The sequence below is a fragment of the Micromesistius poutassou genome (genome assembly GCF_964030765.1).
Source record: "Micromesistius poutassou genome assembly, chromosome: 7".
Taxonomy (NCBI): domain Eukaryota; kingdom Metazoa; phylum Chordata; class Actinopteri; order Gadiformes; family Gadidae; genus Micromesistius; species Micromesistius poutassou.
In genome coordinates, this window is record NC_140277.1 from 20,408,239 (window position 1) to 20,433,544 (window position 25,306).

Below are 25,306 nucleotides of genomic sequence, written 5' to 3' on the forward strand. Positions count from 1 at the left end.
TCTGCCATCTGCTCTAGGCCTATTAATGATGTCATACATTACATCATACCATACTTAGCGTGCGTTCCATTCACACACTGTCACCGTGGTGTCAACAAAGGTGAAATCATTTGAAATGACCTCTTCAACTAAAAGGGAATTTCATCTGACGACTCGGATAACGCTAGATGCAACTAGCATGTATAAGTTAGTGCCATAACTTACACATAACTTATACATCTTTAAATAACCAGACCTAATGGTTATCCCTTCCATGCGCCGGGTCCGTTCCATTTCTACACCAGTGCTTGCTCAGCGATACATTTTGTGAGAGACCAAAGTCTTTGATCAATGGCACATTGATGCTGGGACTGAAGCACTGACTCAACCCTTCCTCCGCGCGCTAACACCTCCAACGTCAAGGAGGAGGCAGAGCCTTCTGAGGTCATGTGGGCGCAGAGGGACTTCCTGGTTCACAGAGACATTTGAAACCGTTATGTCAGTTCCTCATGGAAAAAAGGATGCTTTACGACACTAGCACAGACCATAAAACAACTACATATCAAATCAAATAACAAATATATCAATCTCAAGACAAATGTCTTAAGTGTACCATTCTACAGCAAGATGAATGGTTTGTAGATACCAATGAAACAACTGAACCTGACATGCGTGTTCTGTGGTGGGATAAGGTTATTTACCCCCTGGGTGAAGCGGGTCCGTTCTGAGAGGAAGGGTTAAAGGAGCCTGCGTTGTACCAGTAGAGAGCACTAACAGTAAAAGGACCATTATGGGAGGGTCTGGCATACATTCACATACTTGACTTTTCAGGGTCCAAGTAAATCCAGCCTTTGACTCTAAAACCTTTTTTTGAAAATGCACATGTGGAACTGCACATGGGGCCCAGATAAATGTATCGTTAACCGTTGCTCCACAACGCTAACCCAAAGCAGACCGCTCTGCATCCTAGCCGTCCAGCGACGGCCAACAACACACTGTGTGTAGCCCATCAGAGGGACGCTTGTGCACCGTATGCAAGAGGATCTGAATCACAGCCATGTGATGCTTTTAAGAAAGGAGAACGTGTAATAGTAATATGATATATGTCATCGATCTATATAATCACAGACACAGCTGGATCCACAGAAGACCCACAGGTTCAACACTAAGTTTGATTAAAAAAAGAAAAAAAATGTAATTAACAATAAAATACGTTGAATCAAGAACCTATTTCTACTTACTGGTTCTGCGTCAGTGAAGGAATCAGCAGTTTGTTGAGAATATCATAGAACAAGACACTCATCCTCAGCCACAAAACTAGTAGAAAAGAGGAAGACGACTGCTCAACTTCTATTAAAGTCAAGCAGAGCTTCCTGATTCTCCTTCCCCGAACACACACACACACACACCCGCACACACATACACATACACACACCACTTCCTCTCTGTCAGTGCATGTAGGGTACAGCTATAGATTCTGCTGCTATAGCTGTACCAAAATACCACTGATGCTCTGAACCAGTATACTTAGAATATGAAGACTAAGAATATACAGTATACTACATAAAGAACTTCCTATCCAAAATGAAAAAAGTACCTTTTATCTTTACACACTTTATAAACATGTAGAGACACAAGTCAGCTGTAGAGTGGGTTTTAAAGTCAATTAGATCAAGTAGGATTGAGTGTTCTATTTTGTCCTCATCAACTGAGACAACACTGAATCAATCACTTCATGGGGGTTGTTCCAACAATAAAGTCTTGGTTTCCTACCTCCAACCCTAGAGCATACTGAGTTTAAATTAGCTTTAGCCATTTCGCATTTGGTACAGACAAAATTCCCAATTAGATGATGATGCATATCAGTGATTAGTGGAATGACTGGGTGAATGAATGGTTTATTGAAACCATGTAAGTGCATTTTGGCTTTTATTTCAGCAAACAAAAAAGGGATTGGGTTATTCCCTACCCGGAAGAACAAGGAAAAGCCCAAGGGAATATTCACTCTTTTACTTGAACTTAAAGTGAACATTCTTATTAAAGAAGTAGTTCACCGGTGGACATATGAAGGTTATATGAAGTAAATAATTCTATGTATTATAAATGTGCAAAAAAAATGAAATCGGTTCATCCTAGCCTGAGAAAAGGCAGAAAGAGTGTTTTTATGGTCTCTCTGGCTCAAAAGTAAGAAATCCTCCAACTTCCACAGTGCATTGTGCTCGCTGCCCCGCCCGCCTGTTTCCGTTTGGAGGGGGAAGGACCTGTTATACTTGCGCGAGTGGTAGCACAAGCAAACTTTGTGTAAACAAATCCCCGTGATACTTTGACTAGTTCAGACTTCTGCTCTCGTCTTTTCAAACACAAAAATGCCCAATCGTTGTTTGGTACCCGGTTGCACCGAAAAGTCTAGGAAGGGACAGAAAGTAAGTTTTCACGTTTTGCCAGTGAGAGACAGTGAGCGTTGCAAACGATGGCTGCGGGCGATAAACAACCCCACAATTGGAGAAGACGCCGGTATTGAAATGATAAAAGGTAAAACGATATGCAGTCTCCATTTCAAACTGGAGGATTATGATAGAAATCTTTTGGGCATGACGAGGCACGCTCTAAAACAAACTGCTGTTCTGTCCGTCTTCGCTCCGCTCCCAGATGACCAACAGGCCAGCGCTCCTAACGCTCCTCCCGCCGCAAACGGAGCCTGGGTCAGTTGACAGTGGCGTTGCTGTTTTTAGGCTGTGATAGCCATAGCATAGGATACGTACATTGTACATATTTTATTATTTAACTTATCTTTTATATAAAAACATTTGTTTTTAATCTTATCTTTGTAATGTTGATAGGGTTAGGGTCCATTCAAATTGTAACAAATTGAAACTAATCCTAACCAATCCAAGCCTTCCTGGCATTGGCAGGGTGTGGCCAGATATTATGACGAGGTCTGAAGCTGAGGTTGAACTCAAAATAGTAAGTGAGGATATTTCATTTGAAGGTTAACAAATCTTTGAGCAAATTGCTTGGGGCTTTAAGGAAGGCCTGACGCGATGAGGTTCAAGGTGTGCTGCTAGTGGAGAGGATTTGAGGCCTATGCCACATTGTTCAATGGTGTAACAAAAAGGCTGAAGGTAACATCTGACATTGTCCACTGCTGAAGAATGTATTCCGCTGAAAGAAGGCATTCCTTACATTGTCCTTCTCATGGAAGGCAGAACAAAGATAAAATATTTTTGAGATTTTTAATGTTAATGACATAATTTCTGGTGCACTATTGAGAAAACCGTTTGTCTAATCTAGAAAGTTCCCATCCATTGGTCTACATTAAAAGGTTATTACTGACCAAGGAAACCAATAGATCTTGGTTCCTTGCTTTCAACAAACCAAAAAGTCATTTGGCTACTCTGTAGAAGAACTGAGGCAGTGCAATCATATAAATGTCAACCCAGCCTCCTACCTCAGTAAAATATAGTCACAGTCCCAATGTCATCACTGAGACAACACTTCAGAGAGAGGTCATCTCACAGCCCATATGAAGAACTAGAACCAATGTAAAGGCCATTCAGGTAGAGCTTCAGAGTGCACCACTCACGTGACCCATGTGTATGTACCCTCCTCTACTGTACTCTACCGTACTCTACCCTCCTCTACCGTACTCTACCGTACTCTACTGTACTCTACCCTCCTCTACCGTACTCTACTGTACTCTACCCTCCTCTACCGTACTCTACTGTACTCTACCCTCCTCTACCGTACTCTACTGTACTCTAGCTTCCTCTACCGTACTCTACCGTACTCTACCCTCCTCTACCGTACTCTACTGTACTCTACCCTCCTCTACCGTACTCTACTGTACTCTAGCTTCCTCTACCGTACTCTACCCTCCTCTACCGTACTCTACTGTACTCTACCCTCCTCTACCGTACTCTACCCTCCTCTACCGTACTCTACTGTACTCTACCCTCCTCTACCGTACTCTACCCTCCTCTACCGTACTCTACTGTACTCTACCCTCCTCTACCGTACTCTACCCTCCTCTACCGTACTCTACCCTCCTCTACCGTACTCTACTGTACTCTACCCTCCTCTACCGTACTCTACCCTCCTCTACCGTACTCTACCCTCCTCTACCGTACTCTACTGTACTCTACCCTCCTCTACCGTACTCTACCCTCCTCTACCGTACTCTACTGTACTCTACCCTCCTCTACCGTACTCTACTGTACTCTACCGTACTCTACCCTCCTCTACTGTACTCTACCCTCCTCTACCGTACTCTACCGTACTCTACCCTCCTCTACTGTAGTCTACCCTCCTCTACTGTACTCTACTGTACTCTACCCTCCTCTACTGTACGCTACCGTACTCTACTGTACTCTACCCTCCTCTACCGTACTCTACCCTCCTCTACTGTACTCTACCCTCCTCTACCGTACTCTACTGTACTCTACCCTCCTCTACCGTACTCTACTGTACTCTACCCTCCTCTACCGTACTCTACCCTCCTCTACTGTAGTCTACTGTACTCTACCGTACTCTACCCTCCTCTACTGTACTCTACCCTCCTCTACCGTACTCTACCGTACTCTACCCTCCTCTACTGTAGTCTACCCTCCTCTACCGTACTCTACCGTACTCTACCCTCCTCTACCGTACTCTACTGTACTCTACCCTCCTCTACTGTAGTCTACCCTCCTCTACTGTACTCTACCGTACTCTACCCTCCTCTACTGTACTCTACTGTACTCTACCCTCCTCTACTGTAGTCTACCCTCCTCTACTGTACTCTACCGTACTCTACCCTCCTCTACTGTACGCTACCGTACTCTACCGTACTCTACCCTCCTCTACCGTACTCTACTGTACTCTACCCTCCTCTACCGTACTCTACTGTACTCTAGCTTCCTCTACCGTACTCTACCATACTCTACCGTACTCTACCGTACTCTACCCTCCTCTACTGTAGTCTACCCTCCTCTACCGTACTCTACCCTCCTCTACTGTACTCTACCGTACTCTACCGTACTCTACCCTCCTCTACTGTAGTCTACCCTCCTCTACTGTACTCTACCGTACTCTACCCTCCTCTACCGTACTCTACTGTACTCTACTGTACTCTACCCTCCTCTACTGTACTCTACCCTCCTCTACCGTACTCTACTGTACTCTACCCTCCTCTACTGTACTCTACCCTCCTCTACTGTACTCTACCCTCCTCTACTGTACTCTACCCTCCTCTACTGTACTCTACCCTCTACCGTACTCTACTGTACTCTACTGTACTCTACTGTACTCTACCCTCTACCGTACTCTACTGTACTCTACTGTACTCTACTGTACTCTACCCTCCTCTACCGTACTCTACCCTCTACCGTACTCTACTGTACTCTACCCTCCTCTACCCTCCTCTACTGTACTCTGCCCTCCTCTACCGTACTCTACCCTCCTCTACCCTCCTCTACTGTACTCTACCGTACTCTACCCTCCTCTACCCTCTACCGTACTCTACTGTACTCTACCGTACTCTACCCTCCTCTACCCTCCTCTACTGTACTCTACCGTACTCTACCCTCCTCTACCCTCCTCTACTGTACTCTACCCTCCTCTACCCTCCTCTACTGTACTCTACTGTACTCTACCCTCCTCTACTGTACTCTACTGTATTCTACTGTACTCTACCGTACTCTACTGTACTCTACCCTCCTCTACTGTACTCTACTGTATTCTACTGTACTCTACCCTCCTCTACCGTACTCTACCCTCCTCTACTGTACTCTACCGTACTCTACTGTACTCTACCCTCCTCTACCATACTCTACTGTACTCTACCGTACTCTACCCTCCTCTACCGTACTCTACCCTCCTCTACCGTACTCTACTGTACTCTACCCTCCTCTACCGTACTCTACCCTCCTCTACCGTACTCTACCCTCCTCTACCGTACTCTACTGTACTCTACCCTCCTCTACCGTACTCTACCCTCCTCTACCCTCCTCTACTGTACTCTACCCTCCTCTACCGTACTCTACCGTACTCTACCCTCCTCTACTGTACTCTACCCTCCTCTACTGTACGCTACCGTACTCTACTGTACTCTACCCTCCTCTACCGTACTCTACCCTCCTCTACTGTACTCTACCCTCCTCTACCGTACTCTACCCTCTACCGTACTCTACTGTACTCTACCCTCCTCTACCGTACTCTACTGTACTCTACCCTCCTCTACCGTACTCTACTGTACTCTACCCTCCTCTACCGTACTCTACCCTCCTCTACTGTAGTCTACTGTACTCTACCGTACTCTACCCTCCTCTACTGTACTCTACCCTCCTCTACCGTACTCTACCGTACTCTACCCTCCTCTACTGTAGTCTACCCTCCTCTACCGTACTCTACCGTACTCTACCCTCCTCTACTGTAGTCTACCCTCCTCTACTGTACTCTACCGTACTCTACCCTCCTCTACTGTACGCTACCGTACTCTACCGTACTCTACCCTCCTCTACCGTACTCTACTGTACTCTACCCTCCTCTACCGTACTCTACTGTACTCTAGCTTCCTCTACCGTACTCTACCATACTCTACCGTACTCTACCGTACTCTACCCTCCTCTACTGTAGTCTACCCTCCTCTACCGTACTCTACCGTACTCTACCCTCCTCTACTGTAGTCTACCCTCCTCTACTGTACTCTACCGTACTCTACCCTCCTCTACCGTACTCTACTGTACTCTACTGTACTCTACCCTCCTCTACCGTACTCTACCCTCCTCTACCGTACTCTACCGTACTCTACCCTCCTCTACTGTAGTCTACCCTCCTCTACTGTACTCTACCCTCCTCTACCGTACTCTACTGTACTCTACCCTCCTCTACTGTACTCTACCCTCCTCTACTGTACTCTACCCTCCTCTACTGTACTCTACCCTCCTCTACTGTACTCTACCCTCTACCGTACTCTACTGTACTCTACTGTACTCTACTGTACTCTACCCTCTACCGTACTCTACTGTACTCTACTGTACTCTACTGTACTCTGCCCTCCTCTACCGTACTCTACCCTCCTCTACCCTCCTCTACTGTACTCTACCGTACTCTACCCTCCTCTACTGTACTCTACCGTACTCTACCCTCCTCTACCCTCCTCTACTGTACTCTACCGTACTCTACCCTCCTCTACCCTCCTCTACTGTACTCTACCCTCCTCTACTGTACTCTACTGTACTCTACTGTACTCTACCCTCCTCTACCCTCCTCTACTGTACTCTACTGTACTCTACCCTCCTCTACTGTACTCTACTGTATTCTACTGTACTCTACCGTACTCTACTGTACTCTACCCTCCTCTACTGTACTCTACTGTATTCTACTGTACTCTACCCTCCTCTACCGTACTCTACCCTCCTCTACTGTACTCTACCGTACTCTACTGTACTCTACCCTCCTCTACCATACTCTACTGTACTCTACCGTAATCTACCCTCCTCTACTGTACTCTGCCTTCCTCTACCGTACTCTACTGTAGTTTACCCTCCTCTACCGTACTCTACTGTACTCTACCCTCCTCTACTGTACTCTACTGTATTCTACTGTACTCTACCCTCCTCTACCGTACTCTACCCTCCTCTACTGTACTCTACCGTACTCTACTGTACTCTACCCTCCTCTACCCTCCTCTACTGTACTCTACCGTACTCTACCCTCCTCTACTGTACTCTACCCTCCTCTACTGTACTCTACCCTCCTCTACTGTACTCTACTGTACTTTGTTGGCTCTTTCTCTCTCCTCTATAAGTAATTACTTATATAGAGTACGGTAGAGTACAGTAGAGGAGGGTAGACTACAGTAGAGGAGGGTAGAGTACAGTAGAGGAGGGCAGAGTACAGTAGAGTACAGTAGAGTATGGTAGAGTACAGTAGAGGAGGGTAGAGGAGGGTAGAGGAGGGTAGAGTACGGTAGAGGAGGGTAGAGTACGGTAGAGGAGGGTAGAGTACAGTAGAGGAGGGTAGAGTACAGTAGAAGAGAGTAGAGTACGGTAGAGGAGGGTAGAGTACAGTAGAAGAGAGTAGAGTACGGTAGAGGAGGGTAGAGTACAGTAGAGTACGGTAGAGTACAGTAGAAGAGAGTAGAGTACGGTAGAGGAGGGTAGAGTACAGTAGAGTACAGTAGAGTATGGTAGAGTACAGTAGAGGAGGGTAGAGTACAGTAGAGTACAGTAGAGTATGGTAGAGTACAGTAGAGGAGGGTAGAGCACAGTAGAGTACAGTAGAGGAGGGTAGAGTACAGTAGAGTACGGTAGAGGAGGGCAGAGTACAGTAGAGTATGGTAGAGTACAGTAGAGGAGGGTAGAGTACGGTAGAGTACAGTAGAGGAGGGTAGAGTACAGTAGAGTACGGTAGAGGAGGGCAGAGTACAGTAGAGGAGGGTAGAGGAAGAGGTAACATGCAGACTCAGAGCTCTTCAAACCTCTGCTATACAATATGTTGTGGAAACATTTGCAACTCAATTGTTAGTTCATTTGTTCCTAAAACAGCTATTATTTTGTTTCAAGCATTGCAATATAAACAAGTGATTAGTTGTAAAGACGTTTTGTGTAATGCAAACCTCTGCTTTGCATTATAAACCTGCGCTCTTAAAACCCATGCTATGAACTAGAAGTTAAACTTGTGCAATGTTACTACAAGTATACAATTGTGATATGCATAGTAATGTAATGTTACTATGTGATTGTAATGTGTGATTTACACAATTCACCTGAAAGACAGTTTGACCAAGAGAGAGGAAGTGATGAACTGGCCCACACTAACCACTGCTCTCTCACACACCAGTCCTGCTGCTGCAAGGTCGGTTCACTAGGAGGACCTTTTGATGATTCAAGACACAGGAAGGAGGTCAAACCTCAAGACTATTTTCATGGACTAGAACAAAGTAAAGGCAAAAGCAATGCCTCCACTATGACCTCCCCATTTGTCATTGTATTGGCCTTTACATAAGGATTCAAGTATTCCCAGGACTGTATTGAGTCACCGAGTGATGCAGTGGTGAGACAGATGCCTCATGAATGCAGCCCTTCAGTCACACGTGTTCACAGGACCATCCATTCAAGGCGTCACACGTCCAAGACGCATTCCCTGCCTCAGTAAGGTCCTGTGGGCGGATACCAGTAAACACGACTGAGTTCATCATGAACGTTTTATTGGTTGTAAGATCAACGTAAACTAAAGTTTATGAATTAAATTGAAATGAGACTGTTGGAGCTCGGTCCCTCCACAGCGTCCAGATGAGCAGCATCTCCGAGGTTGGCCCAAAGTTGGGCGTGTTGCCAAATGCGTGTGACGCAAATTTAAAATATAAAATAAAATGTTTACAATATCAATCCAACCCCATTGATCGGATCACGCTAGAAACACGAGTTTTGTGTCGAGACAGGATCGGTTTGCCGAACAGATTGGAGGCTCGTGATTTCCGTTCAGCCAAACTTTTTCTATTCCTCCCACCGGTAGTTAAGTCCTAATCCTGAGCGAACGGTTCACTTACCCGATTAAACCTGCAACTTCGTCGCACCGTCAGAAATGTCCCATCGAATCGAGTAAATGATTGGTGTGTAGTTCAGCTCCTCATCTGATCTGGGACTTCAGATGACCTGTCTGCGTCCAGCCGGACGCCCGCTGGGCCAGAGCCGTAGAGACGGGGAGTTGCTCAGCGAACACATGGATATGAACCAATGGGTCATGAGATATCAATGGACTTCTTCCGCGCAGCCGAAAAACATTGTGTATAGCCTTAATAAATCCTGATAGAGGACATCATTGTTCCGAGGTTGATGTCTTCGTTCAACGTGAAAATATTCTGAAGAAGCTTTTGAAAGGCCAGTCATTCATTCCGTTAAAATATGGGTGGGTTCTAGGGCTATGGCCCGCATGTATGACAAGCAGACGGGATGTCCTTACATAAAGCCCGAGCTGCGGCCGAACCCTAAAGCAGGGCTCTGGTCTGAACGCAGGTTGGTTCCCAGATCCAGGCTCTGTGACGCAACGTTTCCAGATGTGGAGCTCAGGGGACCGCGATGAAGTCTTTGTTTAGTTTCAGTGCAGAACATTGGTTTCAAATCAGTAATCACACAGAACATCGTTTTTAAAGTTAACTAACACGTAAACCTTTCCTGAAACCCTTCAAAATACGAACTTTCGAACTTCAATGAGTGGATACGTTGTCCACTCTATATTAGCCTGCAACTACAAAGTTATGTTAAGTTATTTTAATCGTTGCAGATCACATTTTTGTGATGAGCATTAAACAAACCACATGTAATATAAGAGTGTGGCCATTGCCTGTTCGCAGCGATACATTGTTCCATGTTGTCATGAGACTGTTTAGCGCCCCCTACCGGATGAACCGCTGAGTGTCATCAGGGCCAGACAAGGTGAACGCTTTTGGTTTGCACTTAGAGCAGACGGACTAGCACTGTTTATTTGACGACGATGGTTAAAGCAAGGTCATGTTGGATAATGAGGGACTGAGCGTTATCATTTGAGTATATACAGACAGACTTTTTATGATCCGATGTAACTAGGACCTAAATGACCCCAGTCCAGTTGAGAGCATTTGGAAGATGATCATAAAGATTATATTAGAGCGAGGCCATTTCCTGATCCTCATGATCTTGAACACCCAGTTTAAGGACTTAACCAATCGCCACTAAGCTCCAGATTGACCATCGCCATTTTAGGTTCTCAGAGTATCCAATCAGTATTTTAACAGGTTTATTTAACAAGGGAAACGTCCTTATAGAGTAGGCTGCATCTCGAGTCAAAACCTCTACAAACATTTACAACCAAAACAGACATGGAGAAAAGTCCATAAGATACACTTGGAAAGTGGCATGGTGCTACATCTTTTGTCCAGTTAATTTAAAGGGAAAAAGGGAAGTTTGATCAATTAAACAAGGCATACGAGCATTAAAAACTATGCAGATACAAAAAGACGCCAGAACAATAAAAAGCACACCTTTTAAAGAATTTAAAGAATTGCATCAGATTGAACCAAAAGACAGGGTTTAACATTTGAGTCAGGTAGTTTAAAATCCATCATCAATGAACAGTGCCGAACAAGGGAGAAGGAAAGGAGGCCAGCAGGACATGAAGACAGGGAGGACCCTCTACGCCACCTCTTCCTCCTCCTCCTCAAACTCCCCTTCCTCCTCGGCGGTGGCGTCCTGGTACTGCTGGTACTCCGACACCAGGTCGTTCATGTTGCTCTCCGCCTCCGTGAACTCCATCTCATCCATCCCCTCGCCGGTGTACCTGCAGTCCACAGTAATACGCCATTACTACTACAGCCAATGATCTGAAACGCCACGCCCCTCCCAAATCATTCGCATGCTAATTAAAATGAAAAACATTTCTGCTACTCGCCACTGGCCCAGTGAGGACGGACCACGTCTAGGTCAGTTACTAGGTCGCTTACTGAAAGACAGACATTGAAGCAGTAGCTGCCATGTTGGAACAGATGGGTGAAACTCAAGTCATTCCCATAGGGAGCGCTTTGTGGCAGCAGGTGGAGCCTTGATGACCTCATCCATTGTCTCTCAAGAGAGAGAGCCTAGCAGCTGTCGTTATGTCGTGGTAACCAAGCAACCTGTATTTGTGCCAAGCCCTTTCCAGGTATATCATTTCCCTAGTTTCTCATTCGTCCAAAAATTCAGAAACAGACACATTTACTATTGTTGCAACATTTGGATGGAGCCTCAGACCAGCCACTGAACCCAGTGGTGAGTCAGGTATAATATTGTCCTACACACCAGTGGAGGAAAGCCTTCCGGCGGAACATGGCGGTGAACTGCTCAGAGATTCTCTTGAACAGCTCCTGGATGGCCGTGCTGTTGCCGATGAAGGTGGCAGCCATCTTGAGGCCGCGTGGCGGGATGTCGCACACGGCCGTCTTCACGTTGTTGGGGATCCACTCCACAAAGTAGCTGCTGTTCTTGTTCTGCACGTTGAGCATCTGCTCGTCCACCTCCTTCATGGACATGCGACCGCGGAAGATGGCCGCCACGGTCAAGTAGCGCCCGTGGCGCGGGTCGCACGCCGCCATCATGTTCTTGGCGTCGAACATCTGCTGCGTGAGCTCAGGAACCGTCAGAGCTCTGGAGGGCAGTGGGAGAACAACAGTGGTTAAGACAGACGTGACCCCTTAAAGAGCCCACGTGTACGCTGCTGTACTCAGAGCATTTCTGTGGTGTGCAGAAGCGGACCTCGGCTTCCACTCAAAGTGGCCTCACACCAAGGCATCACAACGGCCTCACACCAAGGCATCACACCAAGGCATCACAACGGCCTCACACCAAGGCATCACAACGGCCTCACACCAAGGCATCACACCAAGGCATCACAACGGCCTCACACCAAGGCATCACAACGGCCTCACAACGGCCTCACAGCAGGGTTCAGCTGCTCCTACCTGTACTGCTGGCTGCCCCGGCTGGTGAGCGGGGCGAAGCCCGGCATGAAGAAGTGCAGGCGGGGGAAGGGCACCATGTTGACGGCCAGCTTGCGGAGGTCGGCGTTGAGCTGTCCGGGGAAGCGCAGGCAGGTGGTGACGCCACTCATGGTGGCCGACACCAGGTGGTTGAGGTCGCCGTAGGTGGGCGTGGTCAGCTTGAGCGTGCGGAAGCAGATGTCGTACAGCGCCTCGTTGTCGATGCAGTACGTCTCGTCCGTGTTCTCCACCAGCTGGTGCACAGAGAGCGTGGCGTTGTAGGGCTCCACCACCGTGTCCGATACCTGCCGGGTGACGGGAGACACGCTGTTGAGAAACGACAGCCGGGACGTGCACCTCATCATGAGCCCGTGAGGAGGCCCTGGTCTACCTTGGGGGAGGGCACCACGCTGAAGGTGTTCATGATGCGGTCGGGGTACTCCTCGCGGATCTTGCTGATGAGCAGGGTGCCCATGCCGGAGCCGGTGCCCCCGCCCAGGGAGTGGGTGAGCTGGAAGCCCTGCAGGCAGTCGCAGCTCTCCGCCTCCTTCCTCACCACGTCCAGCACAGAGTCCACCAGCTCTGCCCCCTCAGTGTAGTGGCCCTTGGCCCAGTTGTTTCCAGCGCCACTCTGGCCTAGTCAACACCAGCAAAAGAGCTCAAAGTTAATATTATAATAGATTATAATTAATGATTATATAATAATATTATATTACTGTGTGGAGCTAGGAGTTGATAACCCAAGCATAACTATGAAGCATTTAGTGAACCGACTCTTAAGAGGTTTAGAAGAACCTAGAATATGCATTGCCTCATCATACAATAGCTTGCTGCTCGTGTGGTCCATCAGCTGTGCTAAATCCTCACCAAAGACAAAGTTGTCTGGTCTGAAGATCTGCCCAAAAGGCCCGGAGCGGACAGAGTCCATGGTGCCGGGTTCCAGGTCCACCAGCACGGCACGGGGAACATATTTACCACCTTGAAACAAACACAGGGATGTTTTAGGACATTTAAGAGCAATGGGTGCTAATTAAGCATTTGTTTGCCTATAGAAGAGCAAGAAAATGGTGTAATTGGATGGTCAATAATGTACCTACAAGTGTATTCTGTGGCATCCATGTACGGTTATGTTAGATCTTTATTTTGCTTGTTTAGAAGACGCCATTTTAAATGTTTACACTTATAGGGTGTATTAATTTCAAACCAATTAGGAAAATCAAGAAATATTTTAAGAAATTATAAAATTAACGTCACCCGCTAATTGAAAGATAATAGAGCACAGCTGAACAAAATAAATGATTTATCCTCAAATCATAATGTATCACCAAACACCACACTCGTGAGAAGGCGAATTAGCAACGTTATTATATTTGTATCCTAAGATGGACATTTAAAGCAGCGACTACCCTCAAAATGTACAAAGCACATGTTTTAAAGTAGGTCCTGGGTACCATAGACAGCATAGGAACACTTGGAACTACATCATCTTAAAATGCAGAGTTCTGAACTACTGTTAATCTTGGGCTTTATTCAAATCATCCACGTCTCGCATGGAAACGATGTGGCAAGTTTAAAACCACAATGTCTCCCTTCATTGTTTGGTGATTTGATTAATTACCAAACAATGACCTACAAGGCATCCCTACCAACACAACAACACAACACATCACAACGAACTGCGCGTTCACACCGGGCGACATTTGTCGCGCCACAAACCTGCGGCAAGATTTGATTGACGGCGCGCACAGGCGACGTGCGCGTCTTCGGTGTGAACGCACAGCGCCGGAGCGTCATCTCGATATGACGTCACCACGCACAAGCCCTGTGGCGGGAAAGGAGGCGCCGTCTCCATAGCGATGGGCTCTGTCCACCATGGCAACCGGCAGCTGCCCTCGCCGTCTCCACTAACAGACCGGCGTTCAAATAAATCACTTTGTGTTTAAATTAAAGCAGCCCGGTGTGTTTAACGGTGCACCGCGCACACGGTGCACCGTGTGCGGACCAGCGGCCGCCGGAGCGGCGGCGCTGCTCAGTGCGTCCGCGGGGCGTCCGGCGCCCCCTGCCGGCGGAGGGCGGCGGGGCGGCCCGCTGCGCCGGGCCGGTACCTGTTGCTTCGTTGTAGTACACGTTGATCCTCTCCAGCTGGAGGTCGCTGTCCCCGTGGTACGTGCCCGTGGGGTCGATGCCGTGCTCGTCGCTGATCACCTCCCAGAACTGGAGGGGAGAGAGCACGCAGCGTTACCGTGGCTACCGAGGCCAACACAATGGTCCCCGCGGGGCTAAGGTTAGCTCCGCCAACTGACCTCCGCGCCATAAACAGACATTGCGCCTCGTCCATTTGAACCAACACAAAAATGAACTCACCTTCGCTCCGATCTGGTTACCACATTGGCCGGCTTGCAGATGGACGATCTCCCTCATTTTGATTATTAGAACAATTCCACACCGACTGGTACTACACTGCGCTCTCTGGCTCCAACGGATTAAGTAGCTAACTCTAAGCAGCTAGATCTCTTTATACCCAAAGAGAAGATAAGCCCTACTGGTTGAAACACACGTCCATCACGCCATCAACGCATTTCATTGGTCAACGAAAACCCGTGCCGTCTTTTGATTGGACACTATTTGGGGTCAGTTCATTGTTGCTAGTAGCAACAGAAAATGAAGCATGTACACAGAGAGTAGTGAACAGTGCGGTTCTGCGAGTGTCTCGTTATCACGTTTAAACCTAAACTTAACCCCGTAACTAACGACAGGGGGTCTGCTTTATGAACAGTATGGTTCTGTTTAAACCTAACCCTAACCCTAACCCCGTAACTAACGACACGGGGTCTGCTTTATGAACAGTATGGTTCTGTTTAAACCTAACCCTAACCCTAACCCCGTAACTAACGACACGGGGTCTGCTTTATGAACAGTATGGTTCTGTTTAAACCTAACCCTAACCCTAACCCCGTAACTAACGACACGGGGTCTGCTTTATGAACAGTATGGTTCTGTTTAAACCTAACCCTAACCCTAACCCCGTAACTAACGACACGGGGTCTGCTTTATGAACAGTATGGTTCTGTTTAAACCTAACCCTAACCCTAACCCCGTAACTAACGACACGGGGTCTGCTTTATGAACAGTATGGTTCTGTGTGTATCTCGTTTAAACCTAACCCTAACCCCGTAACTAACGATAAGTTAGTCGGCTTTATAACCAGAACAGGGCTGCGGGTCGTTCCTATCGGATTAACGTTGCGAATCTCATTGATCATCGACTTCGAAGTACTTCAGTCAGACCCCCAGCCATTGTTAATGGGTTTAACGTTCAGATAAAATGTATTAAAACATTGTTTATATTTTAAAAAAAAAATAAAGAAATGGTAGGGAACTCAAATAAATGTCCCTCCCTTTAATAACGTTTCGTTATTGTAAAGGTAAAAATACCTCTACTGCGAAAGACTGAAATTGCTCCCATGTGGTTACAATATCCACCACATCTTGGCTCCATTAAAACGTTTTAAAATGTTTCGATTCCAGTTTAAAATGGTGGTCGTATAGCAGAGGATGGTTTCGATCCATCGACCTCTGGGTTATGGGCCCAGCACGCTTCCGCTGCGCCACTCTGCTGTCCGTGTCGACGAGGTGCTGAGCATCATACTTATTTATAGCTCCTCACCCTGCCGAGCTCCATTACATAGAAACGGCATCAAATAACCGTTCAGTCAACAGGTTCATATTAAGACATATTTATAAAACAATTGTTTTTCAGATGGAATGGATGTCAGATACGACTTCTATTGACAGGACTTTGTGACGAAAACACAACAGTCTAGGGCTCGCACACAATTTTGCGCGCATAAGTCTTGTTTTTAATAGTTTAATATGTTCACAAAACAGTTATCAATGAACATACATTTTTTAATGATAATTGAACCCCTATACCTTTTATTTGGTTCCAAACTTAGAAAGTCTGAAATAAATGTATACAGCACTTTCTTTACCCTGTAGGCCTGTGTGTGTGCTGGTTTGTTTAGTGGACCAGGGATTAGGTTACCACGGTGATCCTATTGTCCTCTATCACACTAGTGAGGACCAGTTATGCAGTAGAAAGAAATGGGAGGATCTGAATATACAAGAAACCTGTTCTCTACACATCCTTTGTGTTATAACAAATATTGACTGAACAAAGCTAGATTTCACATTGTTAAATGTCTCTGAAAAATGAAATATATACGTTGAACTCGTTATGCTATTTAAAACCCGAGAGTCCTGAAAAGTTCCCTCATACTTCAAAGAACTATACATGTAGCAAACATGTCTTATCTGTCGCCCGTCTATTAATTGACAGCATGTTATGACAACTTTAGTTTGGTCCCGGGTGGATCTCACCAGCTATCACCACCAGGCTGGGATCAAAAAAGACCCAGCTCAATTTAATGAAAATAGACGAAAAACACATTTGAGAAACTTTGTAATACCGTAAAAATAAATAGAAGATAAAGTATTAAGGTTCTGAAAGGGTAGAGGGATACACAAAGTACTTTTATTTCACATGTTGTACGTAAAAACACATGTGGGGACAGGAGTCATTCAACAGCCATACATTGGATTAGACCCAACCGCCATTTTCATCAAAGCCACACCATCTCAAGTTACATCATCAGAAAAAACTAAAGAAAAACACCATTCTATATCTATATATTTATACGGGTATATGGCAGCTGACTGTAGCAGTTGGATGGTGGTCTTACTCCACGCTGATAGACGAGGGAGACATATTGTGAAAACAAGGAAGCAGCACTAAATATCTGAAGTGAAGATATTCTAATGTTTTTTCCATGGGTTAGGATTTTCAGTATTGTCAAATTGCACTAGTTGCAATTTACTCTATGTGTCAAATGCAAGGAATTAAACATTGGACTAGCATCCTGTGCCAGCGTGTCAGAACTGAACTATAGCACTCTTCTTCTGGCAACGCTGGACCATCTCCATGACAACAGTGGCTTCCTGTAGAGGGACCGCCTCCTCGGGCTCGGGTCTGCTAAGAGACAAGTTTGGTAAACACAGAATAATGTTAATATGTACAAACTCACAAACAGCGTTAGAAAGCGTAACAAATCACCATGCAGACATACACTGTGATGTCATTCACTGGAACAAATTGGGCGAGTATAAATTCTGTTTATAGAATTTAAATAACTTTAAAGTTGATTGATTTGAGTATTCAGATATTACGTTTGGTTCTGTGAAAGCATACTGCTGTATATATCTGGATACAATCTGTTACCTCTGTTTAAATTCAATTCAGTGAAAACAATCGGTTCAACATTTTACACGCCCTACTGCGTAAAACGTAGAACTTTAACTACTGGAGAATAGTGATGGAAGGATCTGTGTACCCGAGGATCCCAGCAGACATCTTCTCCATGATGTCCTTCAGAATGTCTAGCAGAGCCGGTTAAGGCCCAACAGGATCCGTGTGACAGTAACAGCGTGGTGCTCTCAGCGCTGTAGCGCTCAGTCAACATGAAGGATACGGAGGTATCGTCCTTGCTGCGCCGTCGAAGCGGTCCAGACTTCCTGGTTGAGGAATGTCACGGAGGCCGACTTCAAGTGGAGCAGTCGGCAATCTGGGGGATCCAGCTGTCAGGAGAGACACATGTTCACATGAACCACTGCCCCTGAGACAGGTCTGAAGTATCATCTCACCTCATCCAATAATCCTTTCATTTTCCTGATTTAATAAATGATATGAAATCAATCTTCACAGAAGAAGTATCATCTGTTCTGAACAAAATATTGCAAGAGTCCACCTTTTCACTTGACCCAGCAGAATCCAGCCACACATTCACACATTCACACATTCACTGTTAGCGGCAGTACCTGCAGCTCCTGGTGCGACGTCACCCAGTGCCCGCCCACCCCCAGCGCGCTGATCACCTCATGCTTGTGAGGGAGGCGCTGTCCATTTGACCCTTCATCGTCCTGCAGACGCACTGACGCACACACACACACACACACACACACACACACACACACACACACACACACACACACACACACACACACACACACACACACACACGTTAGATGGAAGAAGGTTTCCTTATCAGACAATGTCAAACACATAATGAAAGCACCAAGGCCATGTCCAGAAAATACTTTTTAATGTTAGTAATTATAGCAATTATTTACCAAGGGGCTGTATTTAAAGCTACAAAAAGAATACAAATCCAATCAAACAGAAAGGGGGGCGATGACGTCACCGTTTGTGTATCTGGGGTTCTCATGAATCCTAAAACCAAAACACAGGGGCTGTTTGTCTCTCTTCCACCCTGGGACCTGGTTTCAAAAGAGTGCGTTTGCAGGCACCGAAAACTTTGTGTCCTTCTGAACGCGTTTTTACACTAAAATGTTAGCCGTGTGGACAGGGCCTAAGTCTAAGGGAAACCCACATTTGCATATTCATTCATGCATTCAAATTACAATCAATGAGCCCTTCAGTTGACATACAAACAGACCCAGTGTACTCACCTCCAGTGTCTATGACTATGTCCACGCCTAATCCCCCAGTTTCCTCTAGAACATCTGAAAGCAGGTCTGAAGAGCTGTCAAACACTGGAATCACCCTGGCTACAAACACAAAGGAACAACAACTTAGTCTCTCAGACTAACAATCACTATTATCACACCGCCATTCTATACAAATCTGTTTCATTTTCAGGTCAATTTGTTATTATTCATAGCAATCAAAAAAGAATAGTATAATATGCTGAACAACGACAATGCCAGACCCCGGTTAATCCAGCCAACATCATATTTAGCTGATATTCAGAAATATGTAAGAAAAGAGGAAATACTGAAATAAATGTCTCACCTACTAGAGGCTCTTGAACTCCTGAGTGGAGAGCATTTAATAAAGAAAAAAAGAGGGAGGAGAAAGAAAATGGAAGAAAGACAGAATAGGTTGGAAGACGGGTGGGATCAGGGACAAAGAAGGAGACCAAAGACAGAATAGGTTGGAAGACGGGTGGGATCAGGGACAAAGAAGGAGACCAAAGCGTGGAAAAGGTCTCCAGGAGCTTCTCCCATTCTTTAGATGTTTCAGTGTCAGGAATTACATGTTGGTAATTATTATTATTTTTTATATTGTTATGTAGCAACAACCTTATCACATGGGTTGATGGGAACAATTCAATTAAGATGTGGAGATTGAATACAGACCTAAACTCGGCCGTATTTGTTCCAGGAATGTGTGTTGCTGTGGCGTGTGAGAGGTTGTCAACACTTTGACTCCATGGTAACTTGCGAGCTGGATACACAGGAGGCCAAATGTCTGAGAAGAAAAAAGGAGATGGGTAAATCACACACACACACACACACACACACACACACACACACACACACACACACACACACACACACACACACACACACACACACACACACACACACACACACACACACACAGTATTCAACATACGCTGGCTCCGTCCATGACCAAGAGTGTGTGTCCAGCGGCCATTCGGGCGTGTGTGTGTAGGGCTGTATAGGCACACACTCCATCACGTATTGCTCCTGCAACACATATCCAGCTCAACTTCTCTGGCTTGTGTACTGTAAAACACACACACACACACACACACACACACACACACACACACACACACACACACACACACACACACACACACACACACACACACACACACACACACACACACACACACACACACACACACACGATTTACAAAGGTTTACTTATAATACAATTTCAGTAATTTCAGTGTACATAATAAAGAACAATGCATTTGGATATATTTTCGACTTTAAGCTAGACAAGCATGGCTCCATGCACATGTGTATGCAGGGATTACCAAGAAGGTGTTCATCCACATCGATGACATCACACAGTCCAGAGCAGGGGTAGTCCAAAGGCAGAATACCTGGAAGAAGACAGCATGGCAAAATCATGTACACAGACACGCAGGAGCACACACACACACACACACACACACACACACACACACACACACACACACACACACACACACACACACACACACACACACACACACACACACACACACACACACACACACACACACAGGAAATATTAATGATTGTAAACAGCACATTTCTAGAGCACTTTTTGGAAAGATATAAATGAAGCTTGGTTTAAAAGTAAAAAGTCGAACCGTTGCATAAGGGGACCACAATGGCCTATTGACACATAACTCTGTTGTGCATGTGAGGGTATAGAAGTCCCCTGCTCATCGCCTAGTCAACAATTATAAATCCTGCAAAGAGAATCCTGCACCTGACCTGTGATTAATGCACTCTAAAACTATATATATATTTTTGTATATAACTATATAAAATCTCTAACACTATTAATGCATGGTGTTGTGTGAGTAGCGGTTGATGAGCCTTCCTTACCTACGACTTCATCATCTGGTTGGAAGAGCGACACCAGAGAGCCAACTGCACAGAGAACATCATATTATTACAAATAATATCATGTATTTTCACCTGTATTTTTATTTTATGTATTCATATAATACGCAATTAATACTGCAGCTCTTTTGTTATAACCCAAACTCTTAAACCTGCACAGGTTTTACGTTTTTTACACTTTTAGACTGCATTTTGTTGTACTGAACGATGTGCATGACAACAAAGAAAAGAAAGTGTCACCTTGCAGGATGACCCCTGCTACCTCTCGACCAACCGGAATCAAATCCCTCTGGATCCCTAGGTCACCTAGCAGCTTGAACCAGATGGGAAAAACAGAGAGATAAACAGTGAAAACCGTGTTCTAACCCTGAATTGTCTGGGGGAGTGTTTGGTGAAGGCATTTCCTCACACAGGAGAGGTCCCACTGCCATACAGGACCTGCTCCTACGGCCCCTAGGCCCTACTCACACTACAGGACCTGCTCCTACAGCGGGGGCCCCTAGGCCATACTCACACTACAGGACCTGCTCCTACGGCCAGCGGGGGCCCCTAGGCCCTACTCACACTACAGGACCTGCTCCTACGGCCCCTAGGCCATACTCACACTACAGGACCTGCTCCTACGGCCAGCGGGGGCCCCTAGGCCCTACTCACACTACAGGACCTGCTCCTACGGCCCCTAGGCCACACTCACACTACAGGACCTGCTCCTACGGCCCCTAGGCCCTACTCACACTACAGGACCTGCTCCTACGGCCCCTAGGCCATACTCACACTACAGGACCTGCTCTGATTCTGAGGCCAAAGACAACTTCTAGACAAATGTGAACAGAGCTGGTGTGTTGAGCCAGGATCCATTCTAAACGTTTGATTGGCTGATCTGCAGTGACACATCTTTCTACGACAATGTCGCCAATGAAGAAATGCACAAGAAACTGAACTAAAGCAAAGCTGAAGGAGGGGGACAAACACAGAGGGGCCAGTGGTCAGGCTAGGCCTGGGCAATAAAACAATAAATTATCGTATCGTGATAGACTTTTGATCAACATAAAACATGTTCAATATATATCGATAAGAGACCGGACCACTGGATCTAGCAGCTGGTCTGTTACACAAACACGGCTCCATACTTATTTACTATATCTGAGTGTTTTTCATTGTTGGGTCGACATTGGAGTATTGATCAATGAAGAACAGTGGAAGGTCGTATTAAGTGTTAAACAGAAGTGTTTAAATTCAGCATGGTAATTCCTAGTCTTTTTAGGTCATTAAAATTATCAATAGTTATCGATATCGATCAATATGATCAAGTTATATTGTGATATGTCTTTCAGCCATATGGCCCAGGCCTAGTTCAGGCATGAAGCACCGCGTTGTTTCAGCTGTAGGAGTCCGTTTAACCTGGGCCATGTTAACTGATGACAATATACGGTGTTATCAATATTTACTTATACTTTGCAAGAAAACCTGCAAGGACAAGATATTAGCTTCAGAGAGCATTTTTTAGATGCTTGGTAAACGAAATGCAATGTTCATTATGTATTTATTTTGGAAAGAATATAACGCTGGTAAAGGAGGGGGGGGGTGCCTCAGTGGGGCCAGCAGCCGTCATTCAACTGAATTACTGTTTTATTCCTGCATCTGCTGACAACCTAAAGAAACTAATTGTGAAGACTACACAACTTTGGGAGGAGGCTTTGAGACATGATGAGCGTCTCCACCATCAGGCGTTCAGTAGTTCCTTGTGTGGTGGATGCTGCCATCTAGTGGCATTTCTCCACAAGTTATTGTTATATCTTTTATATTTTTGATCATTTCTAAGAAGATAATTGGCAGTCTTCAAAGATGATGAATCTTCAAAGATTCAGTAATTTAAATGAATGTCAGTGGATTGACTATCTATTGCCGGATGAGGTAGACAGAAGGCGTTTGCCCACTAAGCCTTGCAGTATTAATATTGATGTGACCAGATGAGGTAGACAGAAGGCGTTTGCCCACTAAGCCTTGCAGTATTAATATTGATGTGACCAGATGAGGTAGACAGAAGGCGGACGCAGTCTGCCACGTCCTTCCTCACCCAGCAGGGTTGTTCTGACTCTTGTTTTGCCATGTTTCACTTAAAAAACAACAACAATATCTCCCCCAAAACACAAAATAATTTCACGATTAATTAAACAATGACCCAGAAATCCTCACTAATAATCTTATAATTAACATTGCAATGATTGAACATAATTAACAAATGCAATGTCAGCAATTGTCACACTAAACAGATCAGCTGTTAAATGTGAACCACAGAAGAGTTTAAATAAACTTTTAAATGATCACATGAAATATATATTTCTAACTACTGGTGGTTCTGTTGTTACTAACCCTAACCCTAACCCAGGTCCCCAGTCCGCTTGGTTCCGGTTAGTGAATTGGGATATGGTCCCTGTGTCAGTAGGGTTAGTGTGTGTCTCCATTTTTCTCACACCTCCGAAGACAAAGGCTCCTGAACTGCACACTAATAGTAACATAACACACTAATAATAACATACTAAAGCTCTAGTAAGGAGGGAGGTGAACCATGGCTCCTGAACTGCTAAACTAAAGCTCTAGTAAGGAGGGAGGTGAACCATGGCTCCTGAACTGCTATACTAAAGCTCTAGTAAGGAGGGAGGTGAACCATGGCTCCTGAACTGCTATACTAAAGCTCTAGTAAGGAGGGAGGTGAACCATGGCTCCTGAACTGCTAAACTAAAGCTCTAGTAAGGAGGGAGGTGAACCATGGCTCCTGAACTGCTATACTAAAGCTCTAGTAAGGAGGGAGGTGAACCATGGCTCCTGAACTGCTAAACTAAAGCTCTAGTAAGGAGGGAGGTGAATGATGGTTTGAAGATGATGTTGACTGTTATCGATCTGACCAGACAATCACAACTTTCAGACTTTGTAGCCGATCACATTTGTTATATGTATATGTATGTATATATTATATATGTTATATATATAATATTGTTATATGTCACCCTACAGCAGCTTGATATGTAAATGTGTGAGGAAGAAAGATAAAATAATTGCAGTTGGAGCAGTGAGGAGCTAGGAAAATAACAGGCGGTTTATCAGGAAGCTCAGCCATCACAACGGACATTCAGAACGCAGGCAGCAGCTCGCTCCCTCCTCCATGGCGCTCTGCTGCAGTAAGACGACGACTGGGTGGATATATAATATAATAATATAATACAGTGTCATCAGTTACCTTGAGGTCCAGAGGGCTGAGTCCACATGCCTTCATCTGCACCCTGACCTGGTGACTGTCTACACCGGCTGGGAGAGACTAGAATCAAACGGAGAGAGAAAAACAGACATGAAGTTAGACTTTGACTAGTTGGGTAACTATAAACACATGACATGGCTATAAACACAACACGACATTAACCGGAGGGGGAAAGGCTCGCATTGAGCAGATGTAGGCTGCTATATTTATTTTATATTGTTTGGCAGCAAGCTGCTTGGTTCTTTACATATGTATCCTACTACATCCATTTGCTTTCAAAAAAATTGGGACGAACAGTTTTAAATGAGGCTGAAACTATTGTATGTGTATCATATATACGTTACTACAAGTAGACAGTGATGCTCATATATTAGACAGGTGAGAAGACATTGTGCTTCCTTTTCATTGACTTGGTTTCATTCAGCAACCCAATAATGGATAGTAATGCAATTATAACCGATAAGCATTTATGATTAAGCACGCATAACCTGGAAAATAAGAAGCCCAACTCACCATCTCCTGAATTACAAACTTGGTGTCCGCATCAGTCTGTCCGGGGCGGCAGTACAACCCCTTCATCCTGGTAAACCTTACCCTGTGCTTAAGACTACTCACTCATGAATGACTTTAGAAACTGGCCTAATGTGTGATTTGCACCAAAGATTAGACTTTTATGTCTCAGCAGCGCGATGTGTCCATTCTCTCGTTCCGTTCCTTCTTCTTCTTCTGGTTCTCTACACACATGGAGGCTGTTTGCAACAGCGCCCGCTGTTGGACCCATAGACATATATACTTGGACCGACCGGATTACTAGTCACAACATAATGCAACATTTAGGCCAATCATACAATGTTGATTGATTTCATTATGAAAATAATTGTTATCGTTTTGATTGTAAAACCTCAGATTGCATATCCCATTTTAGCCAAAGAGTCCTGGCTGATCTGCAGTGACACATCTTTATACGACATTGTCGCCAATGAAGAAATGCACAAGAAACTGAACTAAAGCAAAGCTGAAGGACGGGACAAACACAGACGCTCTGGGCCAGCGGTCATGAAGCACCGCGTTGTTTCAGCTGTAGGAGTCGGTTTAACCTGGGCCATGTTAATTGATGGCAATATACGGTGTTATCGATATTTACTTATACTTTGC

The 25,306-nt window shown here is 45.3% G+C and overlaps 3 protein-coding genes and 1 non-coding gene across 6 annotated transcripts in view; all 4 read right to left on the minus strand.

Moving 5' to 3' along the window:
• Positions 1 to 1,310, minus strand: part of wipf1b (WAS/WASL interacting protein family, member 1b) — a 21,959-nt gene extending 20,649 nt beyond the window's left edge. Inside the window, 1 exon segment of the mRNA XM_084470091.1 lies at positions 1,221 to 1,310. The gene's annotated coding sequence lies outside the window, so the exon portion shown is untranslated.
• Positions 1,311 to 10,717: 9,407 nt separating this feature from the next.
• Positions 10,718 to 14,920, minus strand: LOC311350290 (tubulin beta-4B chain). Its single transcript, XM_084470288.1, has 7 exons — positions 14,813 to 14,920; positions 14,554 to 14,662; positions 13,316 to 13,426; positions 12,840 to 13,084; positions 12,431 to 12,753; positions 11,772 to 12,116; positions 10,718 to 11,274 (listed from the first exon to the last, which is right to left on the minus strand). Exons 1-7 carry the CDS (start codon positions 14,867 to 14,869, stop codon positions 11,130 to 11,132), a joined length of 1,335 nt encoding a protein of 444 aa, XP_084326414.1. The 5' UTR covers positions 14,870 to 14,920; the 3' UTR covers positions 10,718 to 11,129.
• Positions 14,921 to 15,993: 1,073 nt separating this feature from the next.
• On the minus strand, positions 15,994 to 16,065 carry AC3HAE_020818 (transfer RNA methionine (anticodon CAU)). The gene has a single exon. It is a non-coding gene; the product is annotated as a tRNA-Met (tRNA).
• Positions 16,066 to 16,978: 913 nt separating this feature from the next.
• Positions 16,979 to 24,817, minus strand: cryzl1 (crystallin, zeta (quinone reductase)-like 1). 3 transcript variants are annotated; one of them, XM_084470047.1, is made up of 13 exons: positions 24,665 to 24,817; positions 24,134 to 24,211; positions 21,136 to 21,208; positions 20,878 to 20,922; positions 20,316 to 20,384; positions 19,922 to 20,055; positions 19,663 to 19,774; positions 19,316 to 19,336; positions 18,973 to 19,071; positions 18,322 to 18,434; positions 17,976 to 18,081; positions 17,838 to 17,883; positions 16,979 to 17,476 (listed from the first exon to the last, which is right to left on the minus strand). In XM_084470047.1, the coding sequence occupies exons 1-13, from the start codon at positions 24,728 to 24,730 to the stop codon at positions 17,380 to 17,382; spliced, it is 1,059 nt and encodes a 352-aa protein (XP_084326173.1). In that variant the 5' UTR covers positions 24,731 to 24,817; the 3' UTR covers positions 16,979 to 17,379. The 3 variants fall into 3 exon arrangements, with proteins under 3 accessions (XP_084326173.1, XP_084326172.1, XP_084326174.1); XM_084470046.1 differs by having other exon boundaries at positions 16,979 to 17,479; XM_084470048.1 differs by lacking the exon at positions 19,316 to 19,336 and having other exon boundaries at positions 16,979 to 17,479.
• Between the last annotated feature and the right edge of the window lie 489 nt (positions 24,818 to 25,306).

Excerpts from the sequence above, each read along its gene's own strand:
- cryzl1 (XM_084470046.1), bottom strand. The coding sequence starts at position 24,730 with ATGAAGGGGTTGTACTGCCGCCCCGGACAGACTGATGCGGACACCAAG. Across the intron at positions 20,385-20,877 it reads ACCAGATGATGAAGTCGTAG|GTATTCTGCCTTTGGACTAC; the intron begins GTAAGGAAGGCT and ends GTCTTCTTCCAG. Across the intron at positions 18,435-18,972 it reads CATAGTCATAGACACTGGAG|TGCGTCTGCAGGACGATGAA; the intron begins GTGAGTACACTG and ends TGTGTGCGTCAG.
- LOC311350290 (XM_084470288.1), bottom strand. The coding sequence starts at position 14,869 with ATGAGGGAGATCGTCCATCTGCAAGCCGGCCAATGTGGTAACCAGATC. Across the intron at positions 13,427-14,553 it reads GTACTACAACGAAGCAACAG|GTGGTAAATATGTTCCCCGT; the intron begins GTACCGGCCCGG and ends GTTTGTTTCAAG. Across the intron at positions 12,754-12,839 it reads GCGTGGTGCCCTCCCCCAAG|GTATCGGACACGGTGGTGGA; the intron begins GTAGACCAGGGC and ends GTCACCCGGCAG.